The sequence below is a fragment of the Culex quinquefasciatus genome, chromosome 1 (assembly GCF_015732765.1).
Source record: "Culex quinquefasciatus strain JHB chromosome 1, VPISU_Cqui_1.0_pri_paternal, whole genome shotgun sequence".
NCBI lineage: Eukaryota > Metazoa > Arthropoda > Insecta > Diptera > Culicidae > Culex > Culex quinquefasciatus.
This window is the reverse complement of record NC_051861.1, coordinates 99,431,432-99,442,986: the sequence shown is the minus strand read 5'-3', so window position 1 is coordinate 99,442,986 and position 11,555 is coordinate 99,431,432. Positions and strand designations below refer to the sequence as shown.

At 40.3% G+C, this 11,555-nt stretch overlaps 1 protein-coding gene across 1 annotated transcript; it reads left to right on the top strand.

Moving 5' to 3' along the window:
• Positions 1-2,485: 2,485 nt before the first annotated feature.
• On the top strand, positions 2,486-11,493 carry LOC6045222. Its single transcript, XM_038266287.1, is given in 6 exon segments — positions 2,486-2,492; positions 3,377-5,123; positions 5,125-5,383; positions 9,757-10,615; positions 10,674-11,231; positions 11,234-11,493. Coding segments are annotated over 6 exon segments (3,552 nt in total). The 3' UTR covers positions 11,356-11,493.
• Positions 11,494-11,555: the final 62 nt, after the last annotated feature.

Below are 11,555 nucleotides of genomic sequence, written 5' to 3'. Positions count from 1 at the left end.
GAATATTTTGCATAAAGCTTACAATACACTCAACCCCCCCTGGTTGGTCACTTTTTCGTTTGACACATTTTTAGTTTGTACCAGGGTTGCAAATGAGCGAGCGCTCACGGAAAGCGTGCTCGCTCCAGCTGGAGCGTGAGTTTTTATCAGGTAGCTCGTGCTCGCTCACGCTCACCGGAGCGTTTTGCGCTCACGTGAGCTGGTGAGCCAAAGTAGGTAGTTGTTTTTCCTTATTGAAGCATCTGCCTTTTTTAAACGAAGTTTCTAGAACTATCTCAGCACAGGCAGCAAAAACAATCAAGAAAGTGGTCAAACAAACAAAAGTAAGCAATAAAATGAATTTAGTCGGCGAACCGAAATGTACGTTCTATTTAAATTCAGAATTAGCCAAGGGGCAGAATGATTCACTCTTGAGTGTGCTAACAAAGAGCTAACTCATTCTAAATGTAAAAAAAATCATTGACGTGAAGAGATGCACTGATATGTACAAAAAAATGATTTAATTGACAAATGTTTATTTTAAGTTTTTAGAATCCGGAGTTTTGACTCAAGGCGGTTTTAAAAACACAAAAAAAAGTGTTATTGGACCTTTAAAAAAACAGCAGTGAGCTTTATAAAAGTTATAATCATCCCTCATATTCTGAACATTTTAGAGAATGTCCATATTCAAAAAAATCATTTATTGAATCTGTAATTGAATATTTTCAGAGGCTTGGTAGCGGAAGTGTTAGATATAATTTACTTGGCGGAAGAGGGGCCACCCTTTATGTGCTAAAACATAACAATGCCATTTTTTATTATTTCATTCAAATGGGTTATTTCAAACACTAGCAATTTGGAGGCTTTTTGTAAAAAGAGAACTGTTTCAAAAATTTTACCCAGTTTTATATTTTAATCAACCAAGCATATAACATTGAATCGAACTTACCCCAACATAAATCTTCTTGAATTATTTCATTGTTTTGTAAGTTTTTCTAAGGATTACAGTCCATTTTGTTCACGCGCTCATACCCTTCCCTTGTTTCCACTGACATGCTGCGCCTTAAGTACAAAATCAAACTAGGATTGAAAAACAAAAAACTGTCTCAAAAAGTAAAACGATTCGCGATACTTCCAAAGTGAGCGCTCCGTGAGCGAAAAATGAGCGCGAGCGCGAGCGTGGGGCAAACGCGAGCTGAAAAAATCGGAGCAAACGTGAGCGCGGGCAAACGTGAGCTAGCTCGCGCAGCGCTCCTCCTCACGAATGAGCGAAATGTGAGCGCTCACGAGCGCGTGAGCGCGTGAGGAACGCAACACTGGTTTGTACCCCGTTGGTTGGTCAAAGTCAAACTAAAAAGTGACGAATTGTCACTTTTTACACGGCGGTCACGCACACTATCAAAACTAACGTTTGGTAGTGTGTGTGTGAACTCCGTGTAAAAGGGGTGTCAAACTAAAAAGTGACCCCGTTCGTTTGATAACAGTTGGTGTCAAATTAACGGGGTTTGATTGTATTTAAGTTTTTTTTTAGGAGTTTGTTGTTGAGTTTCCTTTTTTACGAAAATTGTAAATAGTTAGATTTTTTTAATTTGTTTAGATTTTCTACGATTATTGATTTTAATTTTTTTTATAAAGATTTTTTTGTTTGAAATCATTATTTAGATAAAAAATGCCTATTTTTTTAAGCTTATGGAAAAGTCGGGAATTTGAAATTGGGATTTGATGAATGGGAATAATATATAAAATAGAAAAGAAAAAAAACGTGCCGAAATATTTTTTTTTCATGACAAATTACTTTTATAAAACAAGACGTACTGGTTTCGGTTCTTGAAAAAAAGTACAGCTTTTTAGTTTTTCCATAAAAATCTAAATTCTTTTTTTAATTAACTTCCATCAACCAAATATTTTTTTGTATTTTAAAGATTTTTTTGTTAGCATTTTTTAACAATACAATGTAGTTTTTCAATGATTTTTTAATGGTATTATTTATGCCACATGAAATTCAGGTTTATAATTGACTTCGGCTGAAAGCCACCACGCTCTAAGGCTTCTTCTTCTGTTATTCTGCCTGTCTTTCTGGGCAGACGGGTTGGCATTACTGAGCACTTCGCTTTTGTGGTGAAAACTTTCCGAAACACGGGTTTGGACGTGCCAAAAAACTATAATTTTATCACAATTTGCCGACCTTACTTGAACCCGAGCAACGGACCGAAAAAAACTATCGTTGTGTTTGTTTTTATCTGTGCACATCATACGCACCACTTTTTCAAAGTGTGTGTGATTCATTTGGTAAATCATCATTTCTCACTGAACATTTGAAAAAGGCATGCTTAAACAAGGCCTCGCGCTTCAATTTTATTTGGCACAATTTATTAAACAAAACAAACAGATTTGTGTTTGATACCTGTTTGTAAACAAGATCAGATTTGTGTTGGTATGTGTGGTAGTTTTACCAACACACGCAAAATGAAAATGATTAATGATTTTAATGATTACTACCAATAAGATGAAGGGTAAGAAGAAGCCAAATGGGTTGTGTTGGAATTTCACCTTAAGTTGGATCTTTTTCCAGATGCCTCAGAAATTAATATAATATGAGACATACATCTTGAAATTTATACTCCCGCTGGAATTTAGGAATGTATTTTATTACGGGAAATCCTGGGATTTTTTTCCCCGGGGACGAGAAATTGGACGCTCTATGTATAATGCATTTTAAAACACTTTTTTCATTCAAATGTTGAAACCATGGCCTGCAATTTAAATTTTTATACTTATTTTGTTTGAAAATATATTTTACCTCATCTCATTTTAGTAATCCTTAACAGTCCAGGTGGACGTGTAGTCAAAGGCGCGGTCCCGATGTGGTTTGATTCCAGCAGGTTTAAAATATTTTTTTTTTTGTGAGTGTCCAATAAGATACCTTATTTCGGTACATGCCATTTGGGTAACTTTTATAATATCAATGTTCTTTACTCGCGATGGTAATTTGCCTGCATTTTTATTTGATTTAACGCTGAATTCGCTTTATTCTGTTGAACATTCCTAACGACGATATGAAAACCGCAACTCATAATGGAAAGGTAAGATTTTCTGACTTTTTCCATATACCTTACAACTCAATCATTACCACACTTCCAAGATACGGTTGATTGCCGTGGGAAAATACTTCCCCCAACCGAAACAGGAAAACCACCTGGCTCTGCTGCACCGCAGTCATTCCAGCCCGTTCGGAGCACGACTTTTTGACGATTGATTGATCAGTAAACAGCCTGAATTATTGGTATTTGCTCCCTAATGGGCGCCGCTGCACATCATTAACGCCTTCCTTTGCGGGATTTTTTGGAGCGGGCGCTGTAGCTATAAATTAACCCCAAATCAACGTCTCTGCGTTCAGTTATGCGACGACGACTTGTAACGGCTCTTGTGAGCGCCACCCTGGTGACCTTCTTGGTCGCTGCCGAAGATCCTCCGGAATGGTGGAACAACGGGGTCACCCAATCCCAGCTAGGGGCGATTTTCAGCGCGATCGACAACGTTGACATCGTGGTGGGTGAACGTGGCTTGGATCAGCTTGAGTACCTCGTCCAGCGGGATTTGCTGGGTCGGAAAAGTTTCCGCATTTACGCGGATGAGTTTCCTTCGACAACGGAGGGTTGCACCAGCGATAAACCGCTGCTCTCGGCAAAGGTTCATCCTGGTTCGAGTGATGAGATGGACACTTCCGAAACCATGGACCGGGACTACGAGGAAGAGTTTGAGTTCATTCAGTGGGATCGCTCGTACGAACGGTTCGTGAAGATTTGGGACCAGAATCAGCACGATGGCTATATTGTGTTTGCGAATTTGACCGTGTTTGAGGATTTGATGATTTGTTTGATGGATCCTGCGGGAACGTACTTGGTTGTGTTGGATTCCAAAGAAGAATTCAATCGACATGAAGTGTACGCTGTGCTCAAGTCTGTCTGGCTTCACGGAGGCGTGAATCGGCTGTTTGTGCTATGGGCCACGCAAATCTGGACGCTGGATCCGTTTGCTCCAAACGGAACATCATTCGGTGTTCTGAAACTGCTAACCGGTAACGACGATCTGCCAACTATGCCACGCACGGACTTCAACGGTTATCCGTTGAGAATCGACATGTTCAAGTCGGTTTACACGTCCAGCGACGTAATCCTGCACCAACAGAACCAGACCTTTGTGGGGGCCGATTTGGTGGTAAGCGAGGTATTTGTGGAATCGCTTAACTTTTCGGCTGTTCACATTCCTCCGGATAAGTACCAGTTTGGTGATCGTCTACCCAACGGATCGTTCAACGGAGTCATAGGTCGGCTATCGAGGCGCGAAAGTGACGTCGCATTCGTTGGGTTCTTCATCAAGGACTACTTCAGCCGGGACGTTGAGTTTACGACCGGCGTCTACACTGACGAACTGTGCTGTCTGGTTAAGAAGGCAAGTCGTGTCCCGGAGTACCTGCTGCCCATCACCATCTTCCCTGCCGATCTCTGGGGGCTGATCTTTCTCATGGGACTTATATGTGCCGTCATCTGGATAGTCATTCGAGCGGGAATACGGGCTCAGTCCAACTCGCGCGTGTACTGGTTACAGGAGCGCCGACTCGCAGTGCTGTTCAATCTCTCCAACGAAACTCGAGACGCTCCCCTGTACCGCAAAATGATTCAGATCTGCGTCGATACCTACATCATTCTGCTCAGCGCACCCTACCGGAGATTCACACGTTCCGGAATCGAACGCTTGATGCTGTTCGGTACCATGATGGTCAGTCTGATCTTCGTATCGATGTTCCAGTCCGGCCTTTCATCCGTCTTTGTCAACCCGGTCTACTACAGGGACATTAGCAACCTCGACGAGCTGGACCAAGCGCACTTTGCAATCCCGGTCAAGTACAAAGGATTCCTCGACGACGTATTCCCAGACAACTACAGCAACCTCATGCAATCCCTCCGCAACAAAATGAAATACATCGCCACCAACGACTCCGCCCTGGCGATTGTCTCACGCCTCGGCAACATCGCCACCGTAACTCGCAAAACCACCCTGTCCCTGGACAACGAAATCTACCTCTCAACCAAGCAACTCTTCATGATCCCCGAGTGCCCTCGCCTGTACAACCTGGCGTACGTCGTCCCGCCATTCGGTGCTGCTCGAGCGAATCAACGAGATGCTGCTGCTCATGCTGAACGGCGGACTCATCAATCACTGGGTCAACCAGATGAACTACAACGTGACGCTGCGCAACTTGGAACAGGTCAGGAACGTGCACGAGTCGAGCTACAAAATTCTCACCATCCTGGACATGCAGTTCCCGTTCTATCTGCTCGTGATTGGGCTCGGGCTGAGCATGGTAGCGTTTGTGCTGGAGCTGATTTACTACAGATTGCCGGCAATGAAGACGCAGCCTGCGCCGAGACGGTCTAATACATTTGCTTTGGCACAGGAAAAGTTGGGCAAATCAAAACGTTCAAATATTTGAGTCGTCTACATTGCCGTTCTACGCATAATTGTCCCATGTAATTTTTGGACGATTCTTACTTTTTGTCATTTTTATGTTTAGTTTTACGCGAGGTTTTACGTATACAGTCATGCCCCAATTTTGCACGCCTCGGTTTTGCACTGCCCCGGTTTCGATTCGTACAGCTGCCTCGATTAAGCACGGCCCAGCGCTTAACTGAAGCACAGAGCTTATGGGATTTTGGCTATATGGGAGACATTGACTTTAAACGTATGAAAAATTATGTAAACATCGAAAAATTATGGATTTTTGGAATCGGGATGATGTCAGCTATTCATTAAAATTATAATTTCATGAAAATTTTCACAAAAATACTTATTATTCCTGTATTTTGAAAATGAAATGTTTCTCGATACTCAAAATTATTGTTATTGCAATATGGCTATCAAATAATTGGAATTTTTCATACATTTCGAATGTTAAACCATTTTAAAAAAACACTTAAAATTTTCACAAAACTACGTATTTTCGAAAAAATACTCAAAACTTCAGTTTTTACAATATGGATATCAAACGATCAGGATTTTTTCATACATTTCGAATCCTGTTGTTTATTCGACCGTATCAATAAATTTTTAGGTTAGGTTTGGATTTCCGTCTGTTTGGGGAATCAAAACACTTGTATGTTCTCTTCATACAAGTGTTTTGATTCCCCAAACAGACCGAAAACCAAACCTAACCTACAAATACATTTCGAATGTAATAACAACATTTTTTGAAAATAATCAAAATTTTCACAAACCTATGAATTTTCGATAAAATACTCAACATTTCTGTTTTTACAATATGGGTATCAAACGATCGAGAATTTTTCATACATTTCGAATGTAATAACAACATTTTTTGAAAATACTCAAAATTTTCACTAAACTACGAATTTTCGAAAAAAAAATACTCCAAATTTCGGTTTTTACAATATGGTTATCAAACGATCATGATTTTTTCATACATTTCGAATGTAATAACATTTTTTTGAAAATACTTAAAATTTTCACAAAACACGCATGCATGAAAAAACCTGATCGTTTGATACCCATATTGTTAAAACTGAAATTCTGAGTATATTTTCAAAAATACGTAGTTTTGTGAAAATGTTGACTATTTTCAAAAAATGTTATAACATCTGACATATATGAAGAAATCCTGATCGTTTGATACACATACTGTGTATTTTTTTCGAAAATATGTAGTTTTGTGAAAATTTTGAGTATTTTCAAAAAAAAATTACATTTGAAATGTATGAAAAAATCCCGATCGTTTGATACCCATATTGTAAAAACGGAAATTTTGAGTATTTTTTCACAAATACGTAGTTTTGTGAAAATTTTAAGTATTTTCAAAAAAATTACATTCGAAATGTATGAAAAAATCTGATCGTTTAATAACCATATTGTAAAACTGAAATTTTGAGTATTTTTTTGAAAATACGTAGTTTTGTGAAAATTCTGAGTGTTTTCAAAAAATGTTTTTTTTACATTCGAAATGTATGAAAAAATCCCGATCGTTTGATACCCATATTGTTAAAACAGAAATGTTGAGTATTTTATCGAAAATTCATAGGTTTGTGAAAATTTTGAGTATTTAAAAAAAATGTTGTTATTACATTCGAAATGTATGAAAAAATTCTGATCTTTTGATACCCATATTGTAAAAACTGAAATTTTGGGTATTTTTTCGAAAAACTTAGTTTTGTGAAAATGTGGAGTAGGTATTTTCAAAAAAAAATGTTACATTCGAAATGTATGAAAAAATCCTGATCATTTGATACCCATAAAGCAAAAACAATATATTTTTGGTTTCTTTAGAGAAAAAAATGCATTTTCAAACTACAGGCAAAATACGTATTTTTGTGAAAATTTTCATGATATTTTAATTTTAATGGATAGTTGACATCATCCCGATTTCAAAACACTATAATATTTTTATGTTTGCCTCGGTTATGCACGCCTCGGTTTTGCATCCCCCATATGCGGTGCTAAACCGAGGCATGTCTGTACTTTCAGAAAAAAAAAAACATAAAATCTAGTACATTGTTCAGAAAATCATTGAAAACAACACCAAGTCTGTTTGTCCCATCGTTGAACTTCTACGCATAATTGTCCCACCAAGTATTTTCTACCACGAAATCATGAGTTTTACGGAGCATTTTATTTTGTTTACCTGTTTACATGCAAGAGGATCAAAAATAAAGGTGATCAAATTTTAACCGGGGTGATTAGGGACGCATAGGGCAAAAAGGAACCCACGGGACAGTTATGCGTAGAAACACAGAAATCGATCGAAAAAGTTCAATCGCGTTTTTCTCAGTTGCCTTTTTTTGAGCATGGGACAATTATGCGTAGAACGGCAGTACATATCTTAGTAAAGTTACAATATATAAATGCTAGAAATACACAGTGAAGCTTATTTAAAAAAAATAAAACCTAACATAATCCATTCGCAGGTGGATTGGGCCCTCCTCGATTTTGCAGCACAAAAAATCTCATTCCAGTGTTTCTTGATAACACAAGCTTACAAAAATAAAAAAACGAAGAGTGGGAAAAGATTCGCCAATAAGTAAGAATGTTACGGAATTCATAACATCGCCGCTCAAAACGTCAACATTTTCTTCAAGCTTTTCTGGCAACCAAGCAAGCTGATAGTGCTGATAATTTTCTCAGTGCCATCTAATTGACCCTCATTTTTCATCGCAGGAACGGTTGTCAAATGTCAAATCGCCCCTCAAATATTTTTTTAATAGATTTTTTTTACAAATCTAATATTTCTTTCAATTCTGAAAACTACAGAAAAATTAAGATTGTTTAAATTTTTTAGAATTTAAAATATCAAGAATTTTTAAATTACTCGAATTTTTGATGTTCAGCATTTTGAAATCCTATTTTTTTTTATTGTTTCAGTTGCGGATAAAAGGGCCATCCATAAACCATGGACAGTTGAGAGCAGTGTTTTTGATTTTTTTTTCGTCCCATTCCCCCCTTGACTAATTTTTATGAACTTTATTCGCCCCTTTAAATTTGGAACAAATTTTAAACAAATTTCATAATTTAACATTTAATGGTTATCATAAAACTGAAGTTTCTATAAAAAAACAAAAAAAAACATGCAAAACATTCACACACAATTTTCGAATGTTACATCATTTATGATGTAACACTTTTGCACGTCATTACACATTTAAATTTAAATGCAATTTGATGTAAATTTGCAACAATTCAAGGCTAGTATGCAGATCAGAAGGAAAGGGGTCAAGAAACAGCTTTACGAACGGCAGAACAAAAGAGAGGGAACGTTTTCTTGGGGCTTTTCTTCACCCTCTCTGGCTTGCTTTCGCTGCTGCTGCTGCTCATTTGATTTTTTTCTTGACCGATTCCTTTTGAAGTGCGTATACCGCTTAAGGGCCGGTATGCTCTTCAAAAGAAAGGGGGTCAAGAAACAGTTTTACGAACGGCAGAACAAAAGAGAGGGAAGGTTTTCTTGGGGCTTTGACCGGTTTCTTCCGAAGTGCATACCTTACATAAGGAGGGAAGGAAGTTCACGTGGTTTATAAATGTCCGCTAATCAAGGCTTCAGTTTACCGAGTCTTGGCTGTCTTTATACACGTGCACTATTTTTAAAAATCAAAAATGAACCTCAAAAGACATATTAGACCACCTTGAACACTGGAACGCCCAATGCATGTCCAACATACACGGACGCCCAAGCCTCCTAAAAAAAATTGGAACGGTTCAACTCGCCGGTCCTCGGACATAGCTCAACCAATTGACGTGCTTGCCTCCGCGGAATTTTGGGCGATTTTTGTTTTACACCCACAATAAAAAATTGTAACGTTGTTTTTGATCGCAAAAATTACAGATTTGGTCAAATCGACTTCAGCAAAGTTTTAGGATTATCTAGACATTCTTACAAAAAGAATCGTCCCGATTGGTTGAGTTATGCCCGAGAACCAGCGAGTTACCGTTCCCACTTTTTAAAGGGGTTGGGAGTTGGAATGTTAACAAAGACAGAACAGAAGTGTTGTTACCAAGGCCCAGGAACACGAACCATTCGGCCCTTTATTTCCGTGACTTGACACTATGCTGATTGAATCCAAATCATATAACATGCATGATATGAAAGGGGTCCACTCCCGTAATCTGGATTTCCTAATGCCAAAGAAAGCTCCATTGAATATATCGCTTTCAAATTAACGCACCATTTTCAGTAGACCACGAACCACCGCCGAAATCCGATATCAATCAGCTTAGCGCGACAACACGTGTAGAATGATACTATTTGCTCTATTCATCCCTTTAATGGCACCGCCCTTTGTGCTATCCCAGCAGGATTCCCCAACAACATGGTTCAACAATGGCACGATAGTGACCCTGATCAAGGACATTTTCGTAGGGGTCAACAATGTAGATATCATCTCTGAAGATCATGGGTTGGGGCAAACCGAACGGATGATTCAAGTTTTGAACGCGAAGACCTTCCGGATTTTCGGCGGGGCCAGTCCTGGGGAGCACATCCGGATTAGCGGATGTCCGCTTCCGGCGGTTAGAGGACCATTCAACGAGTCGGTTAGCCAGCTGTACGATAAAGAAGGTGACGAGGAGAATCTGGATGGTTTCATACAGTGGGATCAGTCGTACGAGACGTTTGGAAAGTTGCTGGACCAGAATCAAAATGGCGGCTACGTCGTGTTTGCTAATTTGAGCGGATTTCGGCAGTTGATGAAATGTTTGCTGGATCCGGTTGGGACGTACCTGGTGTTGTTAAAGCCGAGTGATGAGTATGACGTGGATCGGTTGGGGAGACTTTTGAGATCAGTTTGGCGTCACCGAGGCGTTTATCGGCTGTATGTCCTTGCTGGTGAGCGGATCTACACGTGGGATCCATTTGGGAGGAATGGAACATTGGAGTTTGGCGTACTAAAAGAACTTACGTTGGACGGAGAGCTTGTTAAAGTACCGGAGATAGATTTTCAGGGATACCCGTTGAACATTGATATGTTCTGGTCAACGTACAGCGAACCCGTTGATCGTGACAACCTCTCCCGTGGCGAGTTTATCGGGGTGGACGTTCTCGTTAGTGAGGTTCTCGCGGATACTCTCAATTTGACACGTGAGTCCCTTTACAACAAGTTTGCACTCACACAAACTGATCAAAGATTCCATTCCAGTCAACCATTCCTACCCGGACCTGCTGGACTTTGGATCGCTGTTACCGAACGGGACCTTCAGCGGCTCGCTGGGAAGACTGTCTCGCCGTGAGAGTGACATCGCCTTTGTCGGATTCTTCATCAAGGACTACTTCAGCCGAGCGGTAGAGTTTACTGCCGGGGTGTACAACGACGAGCTGTGTTGTCTGGTTAGAAAAGCGCGACGTATTCCGGAATACCTGTTACCTTTTACCATCTTTCCACCGGGTCTCTGGATGTTGCTGCTCTGCATGGGCCTGATTTGTGCCGGTGTTTGGATCTTTGTTCGTGCTGGTATCCGAAGAACCTTATCGTTTCAGCGAAAAGACCCGGAATACCAGTTCAATCTATCCAAAAGGGTTCGCACTGCTTCGTCGCTTCGAAAGATGCTTCAAATCTGCATCGACACCTACATTCTTCTGATGAGTGCTCCCTACCGGAGATTTACCCGCTCCGGGACAGAAAGAATCCTCCTATTTGGCTTGATGATCGTCAGTTTGATCTTCGTGTCGATGTTCCAATCCAGCCTAGCGTCCGTCTTCGTCAATCCCTCTACTACAAAGACATCAACAGTCTCGCCCAGCTAGATAAAGCCCAGTACAAGATCCCGGTCAAGTACAAAGGCTTCCTGGACGATGTATTCCCACCAACTACAGCACGCTGATGGAGTCCCTGCGCAACAGGATGATCTACGAACCCAGCGACGAAGCCACGCTGGCGCGGGTCTCCCGACTGGGTAACATAGCCACGGTGACCCGCAAGACCACCCTAACCCTAGACAACGCCATCTACCTGAGCACCAACCAGCTGCACATGATCCCCGAGTGTCCCCGAACCTACAACCTGGCCTACGTCGTCCCGCGG